Here is a 23,828-nt window from a genome sequence, read left to right on the forward strand (position 1 = left end):
AGAAGCGTTTAAGCCCTTTGTCGAGCACACCAAAGTGAACTATCTGTGGAATTCCTTTCATTCAGTTTTACTATCCCTCCACAAAGATCCAATATGAATTGCAGTATTGTTGTTATGCACACACATTAAACATGTGTTAATGGAACATCAAGCTACCACCAGCTACACAGGAATTCTTACTGCAGGGAAAGATAAATATTAAAAATAAAAAGATTAGCTAGAAAGCTAGGATTTAAGCATATTGTACTGTGATAACATGAGAAAAAGTGCCTAATGCAACCTTAGCAAAGGAGGCAGATAAACATTTCAAGTCTATTTTTTTAAAGAAACAGTTTAAACACAGTGTGGCACGAACAATGAGCTTGCATTCAAATTCTGATAGTTAGCAGGAACAATCATTACTGAAGAACATTTCACACTACAAAGACAATAAATACAGAAGGCCACTTCACTGAGAAAACATTCTGTATTATTCCAAAATATTTATGACTAGATTGTAAGACTCCTATTTCTGAAGTAATGGAAAGACTACTGCTAATGAATGTATAATCCTTAATTTCAGAGCATAAGCAGGCACTGGCTAGCAATAATCTATTCTGAATCTGTACAAGATCGACTTTTCCCCCAATAAATCCTAAACTGCTACAGCTTGGCTTTCATAGTTGTCTGGATTATTTAAATTTATCTTCTAAAATTAAGCGATGTCCTCTTTATTTAACACAATGAACAGAGAGTTTTTCCAGGTTAAAAGTAGTTCTACCAATTCAAGGAACTTGAATTTCTTACCAATTAACGCACTTACCAATTCAAGGAACTAGTCAATCATTCACCCTTTTCCAAACTGCAGAAGATGGAAAATCGAAGAGGATTTCAAATATATCTTTAAAAAGAAAGCTTGGGGGGGGGGGCATCTGGACTGCTAGGGCATGAAAGATGATCCAATATCTGCTTTATAAACTAGTGGGAAAAAGAGCACTGGTACAGATATAGTGGCTGTATTAATAGTAACACGTAATATTCACCATTGCTTGGAGAATGGAACTTCCAAAAGGTCAAAAAAAGCCAATAAAAACTAATAAATAGAGGTGCCAAAACAAAGGTACAAAAAGGATTTGCCAATAAAGATGATGCAATCAGGTTCTTTTCACAGGGGAGGCCCTGTTCGTAAGATAACCACCAGGTATAACATTGATGTGGCTTTATTGTTATTGATATTTCTTGTGCCCAAGATTAGAGAAATCAGTAATGATGGGCTGGTGTACTATTGAGAAACTGGTAATTACACTGAAACTGATACATTAAGTTAGGCAAAACAAACAAAACATTCCTACTGAACTGGTTCTTTTAGATATCTAGCTAATGGATTGTACCAATCAAAGGTAAGTAAGATTAGATTTTCAGGCATCCGTCGCATAACATCTAAAAGAAAATTAATCAGTAAATCCTTCATTTTAAAAAAAGGGATATGATTTGACCGAGTAAAAACAGTAAGTTGTCTGCACCTGCACATCACTGTACCATTTTCCTGTGACAGATTTAACTTCAGTTAATTATGGTTAGTACTGAAAGAAGCTGTTTACAGATGCTAATGGGTAGCCCCTGCGGTGAAACTAACCGAAAAGGACATTGCAGAATGATTGCAGAGAGCCTGCTACGCTTCAGCAAAATATCTGGGGCAGCCACAAATCTTTTCCTTGTTCAAGATTTCTAATCTTTTTGCTTCGAGCCATGCTATTGTGAACACTGAAGTAGTTTTCTTGGCTTGTTAAGCCAGGGTTGTTTTGCCAAAGTTTGCCAATTGTAAGAAACAAACTGAAACCATATCGGTAGCTCAAAACCCATAGCAAGTGAGATCTTTCACGTTTCTGAAGTTTTTCTTAAATGGACCAATTTTAAAGGGTCAAATGCCAGGTTGCTTTTTATTGATATTGGAAACTTTAGCCAAGTAAAATGTTGAGGTTTTAAGAACTGATTAGTAACTAGCTCTTTGGGAGTACTTTTAACTGAATAAAAGTTCGTTTCAAACATAATTAGAGACGATGGAACCATGGTACAAAAAATGTTAGGGGAACTCAGTTGGGAAACATAGGCAGGATAAAATAAAAGAAACTCCTGCTTCATAAGGAATCTAGGAAAACTTAATTGTGGCTTTAAAATCAAAAGCCAATGTTTAGTGAGTCAATGTTTTATCGCAACTTTAAAATGTTAATAAGTTTGCCACTAATAAGGAACTGAATTAAAACATTAGGTGAACAAATATAGCTGTGTGTAAATGTTTTAACTTAATATCTATATACTTTAAAATGTTTATTTTTCTAAGACATATTGTAGGCACTTTGAAAGTCCTCAACTTGTATGAGTGCTTATCCCTTGGTCAACAAATATATTTGTAGGCTACGTTTACTCAACATGGCTGACTAATTTATATACATTATTGGTGAATAATCTAGATATGAAATTTTTGTTCAGGTTTCTTTCTGTAGACACAGCTACTAATAGCTTTCCATTGTAATGTCACAGGAAATATTTGAATTGCTAACTCAAAATCTGGAGTACTGTTTAAAAGGATTATTTGAAAACTCTGCAACAGCCTAGCCAGAATGGATTATAAAAAAAATACCACCAGTTTCAACCTCCTTAACCAAAAGTATACTTAGAACAACTGTATAGTTAGTAGCCAATATTGTTTTTTTTTTCTGGTTGCCCAATCCTTTTTCTCTTCTTGGCCTTTACACTGCAAACTTTCCTTCTCTTCTTTCCTTCTAGTATCTTCCAATAGTCTTTTTTTTTTTTTTTTTACTAAACAGCAATTAACAATTTTTTAAAGTAATAAATAACAGTTAACTCCCCACACACTTCTGATAAAAGGAGAACATCTGTTAGGTATCACTTGTGGTACTCCCCTTTCCTTATCATGCACATCAGAAGGATATTCGCTGGCCAAATCTCTTTTGAACTTTCTAGATTTGGGGAGTGAAGAAGAGGAAAAGGAGAAAAGAAAAAAATATTGACAACTTTACAGGGAGTCAAAAACCAGACTTCTCAACAGCAGAGAAGTTAAAACTAAGTTTGGTTAGTTTTAACTTTACAGGATTAGGGGAGGGGGTCTTAGCCTTTGATATGAACCTAACCTTATGGTGATAGTTCTGTTATGTGAAACTCCAGAATTAGGTTAATGGAGTAAACCAAGACTGTGGTAACGATAGTTTGGATATCAACACAATCTGTGTATGTTTAACAGAATCCTAATAGAACAGTAAAGGGGATGTGGTACCTCAGTGGCTAAGATGCTGAGCTTGTCGATCGAAAAGTTGGCAGTTCAGTGGTTCGAATCCCTAGTGCCACATAACAGGGTGAGCTCCCATTACTTGTCCCAGCTTCCACCAACGTAGCAGTTCAAAAGCACGTAAAAAATGCAAGTAGAAAAATAGGGACCACCTTTGGTGGGAAGGTAACAGCATTCCATGCGCCTTTGGCATTTAGTCATGCTGGCCACATGACCACAGAGATGTCTTCAGACAGTGCTGGCTCTTCAGCTTTGAAACGGAGATGAGCACCACCCTCTAGAGCAGTGTTTCTCAACCTTAGAAGCTTGAAGATGGGTGGACTTCAACTCCCAGAATCCTCCAGCAATCGCTGCTGGCTGGAGGATTCTGGGAGTTGAAGTCCACCCATCTTCAAGCTACCAAGGTTGAGAAACACTGCTCTAGAGTCAGGACTGACTAGCACATATGTGGGAGGAGATCCTTTACCTTTACCTTTTAATAGAACAGTAAATACCCTCCAACATGCAGAACTAACAGAAATAAAATGTCACATATGAGAGATACTTTCAACCACTGTGTTCAAAGATAATACACATAAAAATGCACAATGCAGAATTTGCGTTTTGAGTGCAAAGACTAGGGACGCTGGCTTTTGAGTCTAAGGGGAAATGTTCGATTCTGCAGCATGTTTTCAACTGCAACTCTACCACTGTTTTTGAGAACAACTGAAACTGCTGATTTTCATCTCTAAGTCCATCAAGTTTCAGACACCTTCTGCCGGAGATGAGGCAAATGGTGGCTTCAGATAAGACAGTTTCTTTTGTGAAAACTCAATTCTGGAATTCTCTCCACCATGTTAAGTCTTACACGTTCGTTAAAATGAACTTACTTGCTTTTATGATTTAAAGCACTTTTCAAAAATTGGTACCCTCTAATTAGGCTACAGTGAGGCAGGTTGTGCTGAGAAAGAGAGACATTACCCCAAAGCTACTCCGTGCCTTTTCATGGCTGAGGATGTACTTGGGCCTGGGTCTCCTCCCTTACAGTCCAATACCTTCACAATTAACACCACACTGGGCCTGTGTTGAAACCACAACTGTCCAGAGACAGTTGTCCAGAGAACGTTTTCTGGGAACAAAGTTTTCCAAAGAAGCCATGGTTTAGTAATTTCCATTCTCTTTTATTTCCTTTCTTTGGTTACAGATATATACTGTTTCCCCCCAAATAAGACCTCCCCTGATAATAAGCCCAATCGGGCTTTTGAGCGCATGGCAATAAGGCCAAGCGCTTATTTTAGGGTTCAAAAAAATATAAAACAGGGTCTTATTTTCGGGGAAACACGGTAGAACATAGAGTATTAGAGTTGGAAGGGACCTTGGAGGTCTTCTAGTCCAACCTCTCTGCTCAAGCAGGAAAACCCTTTACCATTTCAGACAGGTTGCTCAAAAGCCATATCTTAAAAGCCACTTCTTAAAAGCCTGCAGTGATACAGCATCCATAACTCCTGAAGACAAGCCATTCCACTTATACATATACTGTTTCTTCCTCCCCCCCCTATTGCATTTGTTAAACAATGCTATTCCATATTCTTTAATATAAAGATGCTATAGTTCCCGCCCCCCCCTCCCTTATTTTTTATTTATTTATTTATTTATTGCCTGCAGGCTGCTGTTTTAAACAGAAGGTTTTATCCTTGCTTGATGCTTTTCTGTTTGACAGCTGGCTTACTGTCTCTCATAGTTCACTTCTAGGGGACAAAGTTCTGTCTACAAATGCTTGTCATTCTATACTCCTGTTTGTAAAGCACTTCAATGCAGTTTTTCTGTGTTGCTTCAATCTTATTTCTGTGCATAAACCTCTACAATGATTAATCTCATTAGCTGAAAGTTTACCTCTGATATCTCTGTTCTTAAAACATTTCTCTCATTTTCTTGTTTTTAATTTAATTTAATATGCGTCAGTTCCACTGTGACAATTTTGATTTTGATTTGATTTTGATTTTATTAGATTTATATACCGCCCTACTCCCGAAGGACTCAGGACGGTGAACAGCCAAAAAATAAAACACATAGATTACAAAATTTAAAAGACAGTATAAACCACATTAAATAATTTGGCCCGGGACAAATTAAAAACACCCACAATGGTTAAGACAAATTTAAAATTTACAATTTAAAAAGGGAAAAGTTAGGCCAGGCCAGCCTGTTGAAATAGAAAGGTCTTGAGGGTGCGGCGGAAGGTGCGCAGATCCAGGATCTTCCGGTTGGCGCCGTCGTCGCTAGACGGTCTTTTCAAGACCGCCAGCCCCATCATCCGTAAAGAGCCGCCTCTACAGCTGAGAGGCGGCTCGAAAAACAGTTGTTGTTTTTCTGTTGATGCTCTTGCGTTCTCAAATTTATTTATTTTTTTAGCATTACTGGGCACTAATTTCAGTTTGGGGAGAATACTTCAGCGTCTTTCCATGTGATGTTTAAAGTCTTTAAATCATCTATGAATGTTCTTCACTGTGTATTTAGAGGGTGTCTTTTGGTTGATTATTCTCCATAAAGAGGATATGACCTGCATTCTTAAATGCACCTCAGAAATTTAATCAACTCCTAAACTAGCTTTCCATAAGCTATTGGAAACCAACTATTTGGTTTCTCTTTGGACTGGATGAAATTAAAATATTGGTCATTGATTTAAGTTTTAGGTAGAGTTGTTTCGATGGGGAGGGTGATTTGCTCCATGGATATTTGAATGTATTCTTTTTAATGTATTCTCTTATGGATGTTCTGTATCTTGAGTCTTTTTTACTGCAGCAAGTAAAAGTCAATAAATATGTAAATTTATATATTTATATTAAATATAGATTCTAGTTATATTTCTGATAAGATTCCTACCCTGTTTCCCTGAAAGTAAAACATCTCCTGATAATAAGCCCAATCGGGCTTTTGAGCACATGCGCTAAAATAAACCCTCCCCTGAAAATAAGCCCTCCCCGAAAACAAGCCCTCCCTGAAAATATTTAAACGCATGCACAGCCAGTCCCCGCCATTTCCCCTGGTTAGGGTTATGGAGACAGAGCTGGAAATCAGGTGAGTTGGCAAGAGGAGCCCCGTCTTGCTCCACGCACCCCAAAATAATAAGACCTCCCTGAAAATAAGGCCAAGCGCTTATTTTGGGGTTCAAAATAAAGTATAAGACAGGGTCTTATTTTTGGGGAAACACTGTAGATATGTTTTGGGTGCAGAAGATATACAGGATCATAAATCCACATACGCAAGAGGAAGAACAAGGGACATTACAAAATGAACACTACTAGAGCAAAGACTAATTTGGTCAAAAGAATCTAGCAGGCAAAATTACTTGAAGTTGGAAAGGAGGAAGGAAGTAGAAGGAAGAGCACAGAAAGATAAATTTCCCAGAGGAAGGCAATGGCAAATCACTTGCATATTGTTGCCAAGCATGAAACAAAACTCAGGAGCTATTTATGTGAACAGAAACTAGAGTAGAAGATAAAGAAAACATCATGAAAAAATTAGAAAAGAATACTCCTCTAACAACATCTGTGAAGACACCAATGCGAAGTTTTGATTTATCTGCACTCTCCTTGATTTTAATATTCCTTTTACACAAATACCATTTGACAATCCCAATTACAGTATTATGCAAGTTTGAAGGACAGCTGGTAAAATTATATGTTTCGAGGAACCCCTGTGTACTGTTTCCACAGATTCTATATGTTCAAGTAAAACATGACATTTTTAGCAAATTTGAATGCATACTTACTATTTATGTGCAGCTATTTAGAAGTTCAAAATAAGAAATAAGTTTTTTATAATGGCACTTGTAAAAGTTTGGACACTTTTTCAGCCAGCAGTTTTCTAATGCTTCCTTTCTCAGAAATAATAGTTTGCAAATATGTTTCCTTATATCCTTTCTATTCTTCTCTTCTTCTGTTATTTATTTTCTCCCACTCTTTATTAGTAGAAATTTTATAGCTCAGAAATATTCTTAGGTCTACCTACATGCTTGAGATCTCCACAGAGACTTTTAATTATATTCAAGTTTGAGAACTGTGGAGGCCTTTTTCTTTTTACTTCTTTTAAGTATTTCTGCTTGAAGGCAGGGGTGAAATCCAGCAGGTTCTGGAGAACTGGAAGCGGGAATTTTGAGTAGTTCGGAGAACCAGCAAATACCACTTCTGGCTGGCCCTAGAGTGGGGTGGGAATGGAGATTTTGCAATATCCTTCCGCCTGGAATGGAGTGGGAATGGAGATTTTGCAGTATCCTTCCCTTGCCACGCCCCCAAGCCACGCCCCCCCAAGCCACACCCACAGATCCAGTAGTAAAAAATGTTGAATTTCACCACTGCTTGAAGGTACATTTCACATCACTGCTTTGCTGCAGAAACCAACCTCTTTTCACCTTCAGTTTTTTTTACGGACGGTGGGACACTGCAAGATTTTCCTTCTTGTAACTATGGCCTAAATGGATGTTAATTACTGTTTGCATCTTTCTTGACTCCGCTTTTATGTTGATATCAATGTTCTTTTTTTTTAAGGCTAAAAAAACTTATCCCTAGGAATTCCACAAAATTTCTTTGACTTTTAACATATTTTTTGTTTCAACTTTTCTTACCTTCTGAATTTTTTCTGAAGACTGTGTTTAAACACGGCACAAATACGTAATCATTAAAAGAGAAGCTGATACATTGATTCCAAATATCCTCTCCTTAATTATATGCCCAATACTTGATACCAATGAAACAAACAACTGAACTAGGGTAAGAGTATGTTCACAGCCTGTGGTTAATGAACCATATTAAAGCTAACATATTTTAAATAATACTATGCCACAGAGAGGCGTGAAAGTATGGAAGAGTCACATGAATGAATGGGTTTTAAGTTCTGAAAGTGAGCAATAAAAGTTCCCTGAATTTATTTCTATGAAACCCATTTCCTAGATTAAAAACAAAAACAAGCAGCACTGGAGATGTTGCCTGGCCTTCAGTGCGACAGCAGTGCAACTCTGATTGCACCTCTTATTAAAATATAATATATTCTGTGAGTCTTCCTTATCTTTCAATTTCAACGTTAGTCTATCCATTTCTGCACACGTGTAAATTTTTTGAATTATTTGCTGCTCCGTTGGCAATTGATCTGTATTTTAAGGTATGGGACAGTTGGTATGAGTGGATAAACCAATGGAAAAGAAGGTAAAGTCAAAATTTAGTAAGAAATTAAAAGTAATAATTATACACCGTCATTAAGGAAAAAAAGGAAAATAAGTTTTTGTATATATGTGTACTTATATACATTATATATATTTTTTGTTGTTTGTTGATACTGTTGATTGTATTTTAAGGTTGTGAATGTTTTATACAATTTTATTTTTTTTAAATCTAATAACGTTTGTTTTTTAAGAAGAAAGAAATATAATATAATATATTCAATCTTTTCCAAGGAGAAGAAACCAATTGTTTGAAGAAAGGTATTCATACAGCTAACTACCCTGTTTCCCCGAAAATAAAATCCAACCGGAAAATAAGTCCTAGCATGATTTTTCAGGATGCTCGTAATATAAGCCCTACCCCCAAAATAAACCCCATTAAGATTGTCAGCCAGATAAGTGCATTTAGTAGCGTATTTCCCCAAAAATAAGACCTAACCAGAAAATAAGCCCTAATGCTTCTTTTGGAGCAAAAATTAATATGAGACCCAGTCTTATTTTCAGGGAAACGTGGTATATTTCCTACCATGCCACCCAAGCATCCAAATACAGAATCTGACAAGAATGAACCATGTAAAGAAGTAAGAAAAACTGAGAGGCAAAGCTAAAAACACACAGCTCGGCAATTATTGCTTTTGCTTGCTACTTATTGCAAGTTAAGAAAATATTAACCACCCATGCTGTCTTAGTGTATTCTCACTCCAGAGAGGCTAAAACAAAGAGTCAGATTTCTAAGCAGCTTTCATATACTATTTTGAGATGGGGGTCACTAACCCAGCTTATCCTAGAGAGAATTAGCAAGCACATTTAATCTTATTTAAGATCAAATGGCTACTCATCCTATTTCACACTTAAAACCTTATATGAATGAGAATAATGTAAACCGAAAATTCCTGGTGAACATCTATATATGTAGTCACTACGAGTCAATGTTGACTTCATGGCACAAAAGCAATCCATCAACTAGTAACTATTATTTTTTTTTAAATACTGAAAGTGATTATTAAATACACGTCTGATAAATATGAGTACACCCACAATTTTTGCTTAGCTCTCTGCAAGTGACAATTTAATATACTTCAAAGAAACCCTGTGACCATCTTGATCACAAATTCTTACAATTTAAAGGTAGGTACTTGGTTTATTTTAAAATGCTAAAGTTAAGAGATTTGAATCAATGGTGGAATTCAAATTTTTTTACTACTGGTTCTGTGGGCGTGGCTTGGTGGGCATGGTGTGGTTTGGTGGGCGTGGCTTGGTGGGCGTGGCAGGGGAAGAATACTGCAAAATCTCCATTCCCATCCCACTCTGAGGCCAGCAGAGATGATAGTTGCCGGTTCTCCGAACTACTCAAAATTTCCGCTACCGGTTCTCCAGAACCTGCTGGATTTCACCCCTGATCTGATTGCTTTCTATGCAAGAGTGCATTCACATAAATAACCAGATTTCCTGGGTATTGCAGGAATTGCATCCTAAAGTTTTTAGAAGGTAACTTGTGACAAAAGTACAAACTCTTATAAATTATTTTACTGTTAGTTTAATAACTGTGCAAAAGAATATTGGGCTCATGAAAATCTTCCCCATCCAACAATGCACACACACACACACACACACACACACACACACACACACACACAAAATCCCCTAGTGCTTTCATTTCCATATCAAATAACAAGAGTTGCTTCCAAATCTAAAAATATAGCTAACTGTAACTATGGCTTACATAGAAAAAGAGCCAAGATCATAGACACTTCTTTGGAATTGGCTTCTTTCATGAGACCACTGTTAAGAAGGACCATAAACTGATTAGTAAAGAAAGCAAATGAAAGCCTTTTAAATATATAGCCATGCAGAAGATGCCACAGCTGTGAAGTGAATCACTGCAGTCGTTAAATGACTGTTAAGTGAATCTCACTTTCCCATTGACTTTGTTTCTTGGAAGTCAGCTGGGAAGTTCCCAAATGGTGATCACGGGACCCAGACACTACAGCCACTGTAAATATATATATATCAGTTGCAAAGTGCCCAAATTCTGATCTCGTGACCATGGAGATGCTGCAATTGCTGTAAGTGCGAGGACTGGTTGTAATTCACTTTTTTCAGTGCCACTCAGAGGTGGGTTTCAGCAGGTTCTGACCAGTTCTGGAGAACCGGTAGCGGAAATTTTGATTAGTTCAGAGAACCGGTAATAAAAATTCTGACTGGCCCCGCCCACATCTATTCTCTGCCTCCCAAGTCCCAGCTGATCGGGAGGAAATGGGGATTTTGCAGTAACCTTCCCCTGGATTGGGAAGGGAATGGAGATTTTACAGTATCCTTCCCCTGGAGTGGGGTGGGAATGGAGATTTTACAGTATCCTTCCCCTGCCATGCCCATCAAGCCATGCCACACCCACCAAGCCACATCCACAGAACTGGTAGTAAAAAAATTTGAAACCCACCACTGGTGCCCCTGTAAAGTTTGAATGGTTGCTTGAAGGAATGGTTATAAGTCAAGCACTACCGGAATTCATCACGTTGTATATCAACAGAAAAAGGCAGAAGATGGAAAATCTCAATTTCATTATCTTTAACCTACTTACCGAAATATAGGAGTATGGCCAGGCTTTGGTTTATTCCAGGTAAAATGTGAAGGAACAGAAAGAAATTGTTCACCAGGCAAATCTTTTTTTAACATATGCTGGGATACAGAGCTATCGTCTATTGCAGTTTCAAGGGATGGAGATAAATTGCCCGGGTCTTCAGAACAAAGCTCCGCTTTCCCAGAAATAATTGCAGTTTGATCCTCGGAGGTCTTCCTTGTCTTAAGAGGGATGTCGGTATCTCCGCAGCACTGGAAAGCCGAAAGGCCGGGACTGAGACCATGGAGAGAAGAATTCAACCACGTGTCTTCCGTGATACTGCCCCTAGGAGAATGTCCTGGTGATGGAGCGGGAGAATGATGAGGAGAAAGGGAACCGAGGTAACAGATTTCAGCGCTAGAATGTCGGCGCTTCCCACATGGTGATGTAGGCCTTGATGAGGGCCTGGAGGTTGGTCTTGGGCTAAGCCAATTCTCATCTGTGATACTAGTCCTAGGAGAATGACAAGGGGAGTGTCTTGGTGACAAGGCATGCCCGAATCCGTATGATTGTTGCCAAGGATCGTCAACTGGGCAGCCTCTTGGGGAACCTCCAGGAGATGCCAAAGGTGACCCGAGGGTGAAACGAGCGGCAGCTTCATTCAGTTCCGAATCCACGTCATCGTAAATATGAGAGACTGACTCACAAGAGGAAGCATCTGAGAACCAGCTCCGAGAGGAAATGCTGCTGGCAGGGCTCGGGCTAAGGGATGACTCTCGGTAAGATGGCTCAAGAGGAAGGTACAAGTGGTCCCTTGAAGGCCTTTCCATATATTCATTGTGAGGGCCATTGGTGCGCAATTCATTTTCACTGGCTTCTATTCCATGATGACAGTTTGGAGAGATGGATGTAATTTGAATACTAGGACATTCAAAAGGCTTAGGCCCACCAACTGGACTGTACTTAGAAGCTGGTATTTCACAGGTTCCTTCGTAGCTTTTGTGGCTCTGCAATTTAGCAGGCGAAGACAAAGGGGAAGGGTGTGTTTGAAATCCATGACATGGGATACAGATAGGATGATTTACCGATGAAGAGTGGTCGACACTGAAAATGCATAAAGATGCGCAGTCATCAGGTTCGAGATCTGGAAAAAAGAAAAGGAAAACAGATGGAGATTAAAATATTGGGTTGTAAGGATCTTGCTCTTTTAAGACATTTGGATCTTGGAACGCTTCTACTTGCTGCATTGTGAGACAGAGCAATTATGGTTTCCAAACATTTGTAGCCCACTTTTCTATAAAAGGTCTGGAGTTTGCAATAGTGTTCAAAACATTAAAATAGAAGTAGTATATTAAAAAATTGAGATATAGCAGAGATCAGGGGTGGGTTCTAAAACTTTTTACTACCGGTTCTGTGGGCGTGGCTTATTTTATGGGCGTGGTTTGATGGTCATGTGACAATTCTTTAGGATTTAGCAGAGGTACTGGTCTACCAGGCTTTTAATTGCTTGCAGAGCTGTACCGGTCTACCCATTTGTTTTTGGAGACACTGGTCTACCCATTTATTTTTCGAGCGTACTGGTCTACCACCACATTGCCTTTTAACACTGATCAGCTGTAGAGCAGCCCTTTGAAGCCCCAGGGCAAGAGTTTAAACAGTTTTTTTCCTTCCAGCCAATCAGCTGGGACTCGGAGGCAGCGAATAGATTGGGGGCAGGGCCAAATAAAAGGTACGAATAACGTGGGGGAGGGAGGGCCCAGCTCCCGAACAAAGAGAACTGATTCAGTGACGTCATATTGTCACCGCTACTGGCTCGGCAGAACCGGGCCGAACCGGGAGGAACTCACCACTGGCAGGATGCTAAAAAAAAATATATATATCCAGGAACGAGCACAGTAATATCACTATAAAAACCATCCGGTACTATGGGCTGTGAGTTCACTTGGCATGAAGACTCAACCGGACAACGGCAGGGGTCAAGCTGGGGTAAATGAGTCCACCTATAACTTGCTATGTCTCCAATGCAAAATCCTTCACAAAGGCCATCTCTGAAATCTAACCACTAGTACAGTAATTCAACAGCACTTTTTCGTGCAGCTGTTGATAAAAATAGGATCGCCAACATGATCGCCAACGTCCGATGATGGATATGACACAAGAAGTAGTACAGTAACTACAGATAGTCTTCAACTCACAGCCACAATTGAGACTAGAACTGTGGTTGCTAAACAAGATGCTTGTTAAGTGAGTCACAACTGAGTTTACAACCTTTTTTGCCATGGTTGTTAAGTGAATCAGTCTTCCCCCACTGACTTTGCTTGTCGAAAGCAGCTGCGAAGGTCACAAATAGTATTCACGTGACTCCAGGATGCTGCAATCATCATAAATATATGCCAGTTGCCAAGCATCCAAATTTTGATCACATGCCTGTGGGGATGCTATGAGAATCGTAAGAACTGGTTGTAAGTCATTTTTTTCAGTGCTGTTGTAACTTCAAATGATTGCTCAATGGATGGTTGCAAGTCAAGGACTATCTGTATCTGCATTAATCCAGTATCAAAATAACGTCAAGTTTTCTTCATTTATACGAATGAAGCCACAGTTATATAGTGCTGGTTAACTAGATACCCAGATGTGAGGTTATGCTAATTCAGCTTGAGACACAAAACAGCTGTGATAACAAAGGAGACAGATCCATGTCTTCCATTTTATACATACATAACTGTATTACTGATTATGCATGTAGCTATGTATTATTAAACTTCTATGCCACCCATCTCGCTGAGGTGACTATTATTTAATAAAGGCTTCATAATATTAGAAGTAAAAATACTCTGATCCTAAACAAAAAATCCTAAATCATTGTGAAGTGAACTTTAAAAAAAAATTGCTGTATAATAAGTTGATATTTAAAACCTTTCCTCTAAATTGAGCATTTGAGAGGAAAGCAAACTACACTGAGTAAAAGAACATAGGCAATGGCTTCTGACCATGATTCATAGGCCACTCATATGTTCATAGATAGTCAAGTTTTTTGTTTTATTCTTAGCTTATCACCACTTATCTGGCTGTAGCTGGTGAGTCTCAGATTTTTAAGAAAAGATCAAGATATCGTAATCCTATAAGGACAGAATAACTGGATAACTTGCAAATAGATTTTGATAAAGTGGCCAAGTTCTATGCAGTCACCATCACAATAGCCGTTGGCCAAAACATATCTAAAAAGCACCATGGAATGGAAATATTGCATTAGGCTTACATTGTATTCATTCATACAATGAATGTGTTACTTCAGTTACAAAGATGCTAACAAAATAGATACATTTTGTTTTCAAAAGAATTCAGAAACTTTCTCTGTTTTTTACATCAAATGTCCATAAAGCCATGGTTATCTTGAATAATCTTGTCATGTGATAGAGTTTGATAAATATCAAACCGCTGTTCTTGCAGACTATGCCACTTTTTCTGTATTAAGTCCTTTATCAAGATCAATTGACATATTTGTGCCTCTCAGCAACCTCAATATCAAATATGCCAACTGTCTCTTTCTCTGTTGCTTTAGTTTTTGCTCAACATTATTTTTGGACCCTTCTTTTCTCTACTTTTCTTTTTCTTTCAGAAAATAGAATTGGGATAAGCAATGAAATAGCCAACTATTTGAATGGTACCAATTGTTATAAACAAAAAACACAGTTGTGGAGAGAAAATAGGAGGAGAAAGGTGTGATGGATATGTTCACCACCTTATTTGTAAAAATAATACAGGTGGGATAAAAATCAATAAAAATGAATTTATTTACTTTATTTGTATGTCATCTATTCCCTCAGGTTCTAGGCAGCTAAACATCAAAATCATTACACAAAAGAATAGCTGTACAAAATAATGAATACCCTCCCTCCACCCATATAAACAAAAATCATCAGCATTAAAAGAGCTGAAGAAGCTTCCTGGATGAGAAGCGAAATGTCTTCAAAGAAAAACCAGAAAGTCCAGTTGCCTCTTGAAAAAAGCACCTTTGGGACAACCATGACCTGGAGGACTGAGAATCTCCAAGGAAATCAGCATTAAAAGTTATAAACCAGGAAATACAAAGTCATGTGCCTGCTTCACTCCAGCCTTCAGTCACAATATATTCTCTTCCTATGCTTGATGGAGATTGTCTGACCCAAAGCCACCGAGCTGGCTTTGATAGACTAAGGCAGGACTTGAACTCATGGTCTCCTGCTTTCTAGCCTGGTGCCTTAACCACTAGAACTGGCTCTTTTAATTTAATAAACTTTTTAACAGCTACACCTTATTCTGTTGGTATAGGACCGTGATGGCGAACCTATGGCACGCGTGCCACAGGTGGCACACGGAGCCATGTCTCCTGGCACGCCAGCTCAGCTCCAACGCTAAGAATCTCTGGAGGATGGGGACAGGAAAAAAGTCACTTCCTGTCCAACCGGATGTTGGGAAATGGGCCATTTCAGGCCTCCGGAGGGCCTCCAAGGGGGTGGGGAAGGCTGTTTTCACCCTCCCCAGATGCATAGAGAGGATCTGGAGCCAGGTGAGAAAGAAAAACGGGCCTACTGGGCCATTGCGTGCCAGGAGCGGGAGGGAGGGGGGTCATGCTCACATCTGCGGAGCGGGACTCATAGAATTATGGGTGTGGGCCCATGCGTGCGTGAACCTCCCCTGCCCACCCCCCTTTCTGGCACGCGATGGCAAAAAGGTTAGCCATCACTGGTATAGGAGAAAGCCCCTCAGCCTTTGGAGAGAATCATTCAAATCAAAAAAAACTTTTTAAGTTTCTTGTACTGGCTTGGCTGAAAATATCTACTCTCCATTTAATAAACAACACTGTTTTATCAATAAACCGTTAAGACAAAAGAGTTTAAATTCATCAATAATCTCCATCTTTCTAACAATCATGCCAAAAGCTACCACCTTTCAGAAATGTCCAGAAAATATTTAAAATGCGGCACTTGTGAATATGAGTCCCAACAGTAAAGAGGCTCCACCTAGTTCTGGCCTAAATTAGTATCAATAGAATTATGTTCTTAAAACTACAAATACTTCAGATTTCACTGTATGGCATAGAGACCAAGAAGAAATAATAATTTAAAAATTCATTCAGTGATACATCTGCTCTGCACAGTAATAGCTTTTTAAAAACTGATAATGGCAGCACAGCTCCATCTAGAACCAAATGCGATCCCCATAAAGAAGAAAGCAATTTAGATTAAATACAGTAGAAGCTATTTTCCTCTCCTCTCAGCTGAAGTTATCTAAGGTGGAGCAAGAGAGTGAATACTGCAATCCATTTACAGGGCTCACACTCCATTCTAAAGGAGAGATCCTTTTGGTGCTTCAGTTTCAGACAACACAATTTGCCAAGCTTAATTTAATAATATGCTATTTCAGGAACTTATTAAAAATACAAATTGTTTTGACAGCAATTGTTGCAAATTTGTTTTGATTTAGCAAAATATGAGACATCTCCCAGGGGTGAAATTCACTTACCTTCCCTACCGGTTCGCAAATGTGCTCATGCGCACCGTCATCTGTGCATGTACAAAGCCTTCTGTGCATGCACAGAGGCTTAAAATGTTGCAAAAAAGTGACATCATGACGTTCACGCAGGTGGGCGGGGCCTCCCACAGCCACCGCTATCGGTTCGCCCAAGCTGGATAGAACCAGCTGAATTTCACCCCTAACATCTCCCGTGCTTTCAGAACCCCAAGAAGCTTTATATAACAAAGCCTAAAATGAATTAATGTACTTTTGTCACTTCTGTTAGTTAAACAGTCATTTAGACTTAAATGCAAAGGATTTTTAGATTTTAAAAAAATCAAGCAGATAATAATACATCTGCAAACAAGATTAGTGTTGGAGCCAGTTCTGCTTTAAGTCAAATAGCTGCACGAAGAAAACCAGTACACAGATTCAACTGCAATAAATTACAGCTTGAATTTTGCAAAGTCTTAATAGATAAACCCATTTTGAATATATAAGTATTAGCATCAGCACTGGTGGTAATGGGGCACTTTCTATACTTCAAACCTTTGACATTTCTACTGATGGACTAGGAGAGCCACCTGATTTTAGCAGCAATATAAATTTCATATCCAATATAATTACATTAAGAACATATATTTAACAAGAACAAAGTAAGACATAAAGGTTGGTAGCCCCAGCTAGTCCTTTCTAGTGTAATCACAGTGGCTAAACTACTGTAGAATCCTTTCTATAGGCTTATAATGTTACTATATGCAACTTATTCATGCCCTTTTATTTGCAGGATGGAATCTAAAATCCTGGTTACAGCACCCAGTAATCATAAATCCTTCCTTTCTACCATGTTTCCCTGAAATAAGACCCTGTCTTATATTTTTTTTGAACTCTGAAGTAAGCGCTTGGCCTTATTGCCATGCGCTCAAAAGCCCGATTGGGCTTATTATCAGGGGATGTCTTATTATGCCTCTAATTCAATTGTACTTTCATATGAATTTAATTCTGTGTCCTATAGACAGCCAGTCTGTGCTAGAAATAGAATTACCAAATTTTAGAGTTTTTCTGTTAGTTATTTTGAAACCCATGAGTACCAAAACAGTTCAGTTTTCTGTAATGACTTCCATCCAGATACATCTTAATTTTGCCTATTCCCACAAGTTCCTTTCCAACATATACTTCCTGTCCACATACTCAGCAGGTGCACTCTAGAAAACTGAGAAAAAAATATTAAAAAATAAGATTAAGCTAACATGGCAAAATTTGATGAGAAAAACGTTTGCGACATGAGTAAAACTGAACAGCAAGAGGGGGTACAACCTCTCAAACGCTTTAAAAATGCTAGGGGATATTACAAAATAGCTCAAGCATGAAGAAGATGGGGCAATCACATCACTAACCATAGTTATGTGTCAGGCTATTTTAAGCAGACGCCTGCAATAATTGGTGCAAATATATAAACACAGGAATTAAAGGCTGGTTTCAAAATCATCCCTTGAAGGGGGACATTATGTCAATAAGTGCCAAGGAAGGAATGTTGACCATATGTACTAAATTAGAAATAAATGTACATTGGCCAAGCAAGAAACTACATAGTTATACAGCAAGATGTAAAACACATCAAACCTATATAACAAACAAGTAAACCACTCAGAAAAGTATCCTAACAAATGCTACTAATACAGGCAAAGAAATACTTAAAGGTCTTGAGAAATGTGTGTAAATGAAATATATTTTATCTTAACTAAAACACTCAGTCCGATTGGCAATAAAAAATCCATATACTATTATTGCTATTTCATTCAAGCATGGCTGAATTGACATTCTCCAACTACAGCTTCTGACTTTGCTCAGAACCCTAGTGAAATATTGATCAATTTTTTTAATCAGAAACTACTCTTTCCCAAAAGTGTGTTACATTTTTGTTTTCTATCTTCAATAAAATCTTTTGCCTTAACGTTTGCTTTCTGCAGGTGTCCAGGGAATATTTGTTGTACTTTAAGAGTACAATGGTTATTTAAATCAGGAGATCTCAAACCCTATTAAAGGCACTATTTTCTTCTTTTAGAAACACATCATTAATATGCACATAAAATGCACAAATAAGGATCTTTTCTAGGGCTTTTTTAAAGTATTGGGTGTTCAAGAAAAGCGCAAACATTTAAATCAAAGTTTCTGCAACAGATGCATACATTACTACAATCTTTTTTTCCATTCAGAACTTTTTAATCCTAGAAAAAAAGCTTCAATATTACTATGGTCAGCAGTAAGAATATTACTTAGTCTTATACTATAGTAATTAACATAGAGACTTGTCAAAAATTGCTTCTAAAACACAAGGCCCTTTCTACATTTTACACTAAGCCATTCTCTAAAAATAAATCTGCCTTACGAGCCTGGAAATCTACCCGGAGGTCCCCAGTAAAATAATGTCAATCTTTTATACACTTGTGTTTATTTTCTTTAGTATAAGGTAGGTCTTTACTATAATTAACAGGCATGCAGTGCTACTGAAATTATGTTGTCACTTTTTTAAAAAGCATTTTAAAGTTTCTGGATTCCTGACAGGCCACTTTCCATTTAGTGGGATGGGCAGAGGGAACAGATGTAATACCAAATTTTGGGGGCAGCTGATTCAATATGCAGATATCTATTCCCTGCTTTTCAAGGCTCTTGTACACTTCTGTACTTCACAGCCAGGCAATAAATGACCACACAGCCGTAGATTTCCACAAGGCCCAGATGAGGCTTTTAGCTTTGGACAATGTCTCCAGGCTTTTGTTTTCTTTTTTCCTTAGTAACACAAATCTTTGATTTTATATATAGGGTTTTAATCACTTATTTCTGTATGCCATCTTAAACCTTGAAAAGGAGAATGGCCATGAGCAGGCAGATCTCTCCTGCTCTCTGTTAAGTTCAGTCTTTGCTAGTTTAGAGCTGCCAAGACCACACACACACACACACACACACACGCACACAATTACATCAGGAACCCACGTCCATTATCTACAATAAAATGCTTCCAAAAACCAGACCCATCTCTACCAAGTAAGTTTCCAGAAATTCACATCATTCATCGACCTTATTCTAAAGCCAAGAGACATCTGGTTTTGAGGTTTCTAATGAAAATATTGCAGTACAACTTGATATAACTTCAAACTAGCAGCAACTACTCAGAGAAAAGCCAGCTGCAGGATCTCCAATTAAAATCTTGCTTGATAGCCTAGCTAAATCATTTGAAATCTGCTACCACTTTCTTACTCTTGCCAAGAAAATTGTCTGGTGTTCATGAAATCACCAGGTGCCAAGTCTGACTTCAAGAAACTATTTTTTTTTATTATTATTACTAGAGTCTTAGTAATGTATTATTACCAGATTTTGCACATGTGAACGATAAAGACAACTTGCAACTAAAAAGAATCAGAGTTTATCCCAGTCGTTATCCAATCTATTCTAGTCTTTTTAAAGTTTAGGATGCTGGCCCAAATGCCTTTAAATAAGCTAGAAACCTCCAACCAGTACTAACCAGATTTGCTTTGATGCTAAATTCAATCCTTGACAATTAAGAGGATCTCTGATGATAAGACTAGGAAAAGACATGAGCCATCCATCCCTTCCCAATTATCTATAACAATACCAAGTCAGAGGGACCAATAGCCTGGTTTAGTTTAAGGCAATTTAGTAGGTTCAGTAAAGCAGTAATACAGTATCATTATCAGGAAGATAATTATTATAAAAGATAATCATCTTTTATGAAGCCGGCTGAACTCCAGAAAGGGTACATTTTCTGTCCGTAAAAATTCCAAATTGCAGGGAACGTCTCTCTGGGACTTAGGTGGTTGATTAAAGAGTCCATTGCAGTCACAATGTAGCACATCATCAAATCAAAACATTTGAATACACATTCATCTTTTTTGACTGAGTCTCAAACTATCCCGAAGTCCTTTTGGAAGGTCCATCAGATTTTAAATACATAGGAGAAATAATCCTCATCCCTTTGGTTTTATATACATATATATAATATAATATAATGTAATATATGTATATACAATACCAACCACCCAGAAGTCAATCAGATTCTAAATTCATATTAAAATAAGCCACATTCCCTTTGAGTTTTTTTTTTTAAAATACATTAACCCTTTTTTCTGACCGAGTCTCAACCAACTCATCCATCAGGTTCTTAATGCATGTTAGAAATAATCCTCATTCCCTTTTATTAAAAATGTTTTTTATACATTAACCCTTTCTGAAAGAGTCCCAACTATACCTGTCAGAAAATTCATCATGTTCTAAATGGACGTTAGAAGTAAGCGTCATTCCCTTTTATTAGATAGATTATAGATAGATAGATAGATAGATAGATAGATAGATAGATAGATAGATAGATAGGTAGGTAGAGATAGATAGATAGATAGATAGATAGATAGATAGATAGATAGATAGATAGATAGATATAGATGGATGGATGGAGGGATGGAGGGATGGAGGGATGGATGGAGGGAGAGGGAGGGAGGGAGGGAGGGAGGGAGGAAGGGAGGGAATTTGCTTTTTATATATATTAACCCTTTCCGACCAAGTCCCAAATGCTTCACCTGCCCGGTTGGGAGTTTTCTAATGAAAAAAAAAAATATTGCCGTATCATTTGATATCACTTCACACCAGCACCAACTGCTCAGAGAAAAGCCAGCTGCAGCATCTTCGATTAAAGAAACCCTGCTGGATAGATCGCCTTAGGGAAATCATTGGAGAACTGCTACTACCCCTTCCTTTACTCTTTGGAAAGAGTTTCTCTCCATGCCTGTGAGAAACAAAAGCTTTCCAAGCAAGGAGCAAAGGGGGGGTGGGGGAATCAAGCCAAGCCAAGCCAAAGGAGGGGAGGGGGGGGAGGAGGAGGAGGTCCAGCCCCTTAACCAAAGGATAAAGTTCAGGCTGTCACCCCACCAGGCACTGGGTGGCAAATGATCCCGCGGACATCAAGGGGGGGGGGAGGCTTCAGACGGCTGTCTGCAAACCCAAAACAGGGTCAGGGTCTCCTCGGCCAAGGATCTCCCTCTCCACCCTCTCCTCGGGGAAGGGCCCTCCGAGGGCAGCCATATGGCCCCAGCCAGCAGGCAGGCTCAGAGGCAGCCCAGAGAGATCGGGGACCGGGGTGTGGGGGAGAGAAGGGGGAGAAACCCATTTCTCTCTCCCCCCCCCCAGCCTGACCCGCAAAACCACTTTTGCACGTCTGAATGCGCGTCAGCACTCCTGGCCAAGCAAGGCAAAGTATGGAGAGAAAGGGAGTGGGGGGGGAAGGAAGCACCTCTCCTTCTTGGTCCGCCACCCCTTCCCAGGCCTGGCTGCGGAGCATGGGAATTTATTTATTTATTATTTATTACATGTATTTATATGCCGCCATTCTCCCGAAGGACTCAGGGCGGCGAACACAAGTTAAGAAACAAGTACAATAAAATCCCATTTTAAACCAAATAACTAATTAATAGTAAATAATAAAACCCGGAATCAGAGTCAGACTATTTGTTTAAACAGCCAAGTCTTCAAGTTGGAGGGAGTCCCTCCGGCTGCGGAGCATGGGAGTTGGGGTAGTCCCTCCAGCTGTGGAGCAAGGGAGTTGGGGAGTCCCTCCGGCTGCGGAGCATGGAAGTTGGGGAGTCCCTCCGGCTGCGGAGCATGCAAGTTGGGGTAGTCCCTCCGGCTGTGGAGCATGGGAGTTGGGGGCAGTCCTTTCGACTGTGGAGCATGGGAGTTGGGGGTAGTCCCTCCAGCTGCGGAGCATGGGAGTTGGGGAGTCCCTCCAGCTACAGAGCATGGGAGTTTGGGGGAGTCCCTCCAGCTGCGGAGCATGAGTGTCCCTCTGGCTGCGGAGCATGGGAGTTGGGGGCAGTCCTTTCGACTCTGGAGCATGGGAGTTGGGGTAGTCCCTCCGGCTGCGGAGCAAGGGAGTTGGGGAGTCCCTCCGGCTGCGGAGCATGGAAGTTGGGGAGTCCCTCCGGCTGCGGAGCATGCAAGTTGGGGTAGTCCCTCCGGCTGTGGAGCATGGGAGTTGGGGGCAGTCCTTTCGACTGTGGAGCATGGGAGTTGGGGGTAGTCCCTCCAGCTGCGGAGCATGGGAGTTGGGGAGTCCCTCCAGCTACAGAGCATGGGAGTTTGGGGGAGTCCCTCCAGCTGCGGAGCATGAGTGTCCCTCTGGCTGCGGAGCATGGGAGTTGGGGGCAGTCCTTTCGACTCTGGAGCATGGGAGTTGGGGTAGTCCCTCCGGCTGCGGAGCATGGGAGTTGGGGAGTCCCTCCGGCTGTGGAGCATGGGAGTCCCTCTGGCTGCGGCGCATGGGAGTTAGGGAGAGTCCCTCCGGCTGCGGAGCATGGGAGTTGGGGGCAGTCCTTTCGACTCTGGAGCATGGGAGTTGGGGTAGTCCCTCTGGCTGCGGAGCATGGGAGTTTGGGGGAGTCCCTCCAGTTGCGGAGCATGGGAGTTGGTGGAGTCCCTCCGGCTGCGGAGCATGGGAGTTGGGGGCAGTCCTTTTGACTGCGGAGCATGGGAGTTGGGGTAGTCCCTCCAACTGCGGAGCATGGGAGTTGGGGAGTACCTCCGGCTGCGGAGCATGGGAGTTTGGGGGAGTACCTCCGGTTGCGGAGCATGGGAGTTGGGGGGAGTCCCTCCGGCTGCGGAGCATGGGAGTTGGGGGGAGTCTCTCCGGCTGCGGAGCACGGGAGCTGGAGTCCTTCCGGCGTTCTCCACATTCACATTTCCCCTCCCAACCACCCAACCACCCACCCTAAACGACCCCTCTTAAAAGCCCCGCCACGGCCTTGCGAGGCTGGGCAGGCACACCTGCTGCTGCTGAGGAGGCGGCGGCGGCGGCGACAGGCCCCGGCGGGTCTCCGTCTTCCTCGCCGAAGATGAGCCTGAAGTCGAAGTCGTCGTGGGCGCCTCCGCCGTTTGCCGCAGTCATCGGGGGGCGGGTGAGGAGCCCGGACCCCGCCGCCGTCGCCGCTGCTGTGGTGGTCGTGGTGGTGGCGGCGGTCTTGAGGGCGGGGGTGGGGGGGGGGGGTCTTGGCCGGGAGGGTCGTCGGAGCGAGCCAGAAAAAAAGGGGAACCGGGCGGGCCGCGCTGCCCCGTCAGGGCCGCCTCGTCGCTCGCACGCGCGGGGGGCGCTCGACGTCCTCGCCTCTCCTCAGCGCCCGCCTGTCACTCACCCGCCGCGGGGGAAGGAGGGGGCAGAGAGGCGCGCAGGCCACGCCCACCAACCAACCCCCCCCTCAGCTCCGTTAGCGGCCGCTCGGACGCTGATT

At 40.7% G+C, this 23,828-nt stretch overlaps 1 protein-coding gene across 1 annotated transcript in view; it reads right to left on the bottom strand.

Annotated features, from left to right (window-relative positions):
• The window catches only part of NFATC3 (nuclear factor of activated T cells 3), a 54,830-nt gene extending 31,342 nt beyond the window's left edge, over positions 1 to 23,488 (bottom strand). Inside the window, exons 1-2 of the mRNA XM_070952761.1 lie at positions 23,368 to 23,488; positions 11,062 to 12,184 (exon numbers count right to left, since the gene is read on the bottom strand). Coding sequence (XP_070808862.1) covers positions 11,062 to 12,184; positions 23,368 to 23,488 — 1,244 coding nt within the window. The remainder of the gene's footprint in view (positions 1 to 11,061; positions 12,185 to 23,367) is intronic.
• Between the last annotated feature and the right edge of the window lie 340 nt (positions 23,489 to 23,828).

This window comes from Pituophis catenifer, unplaced genomic scaffold, assembly GCF_029215685.1.
Source record: "Pituophis catenifer annectens isolate HBS135680 unplaced genomic scaffold, rPitCat1.0.hap2 SCAF_13, whole genome shotgun sequence".
Taxonomy (NCBI): Eukaryota; Metazoa; Chordata; class Lepidosauria; order Squamata; family Colubridae; genus Pituophis; species Pituophis catenifer.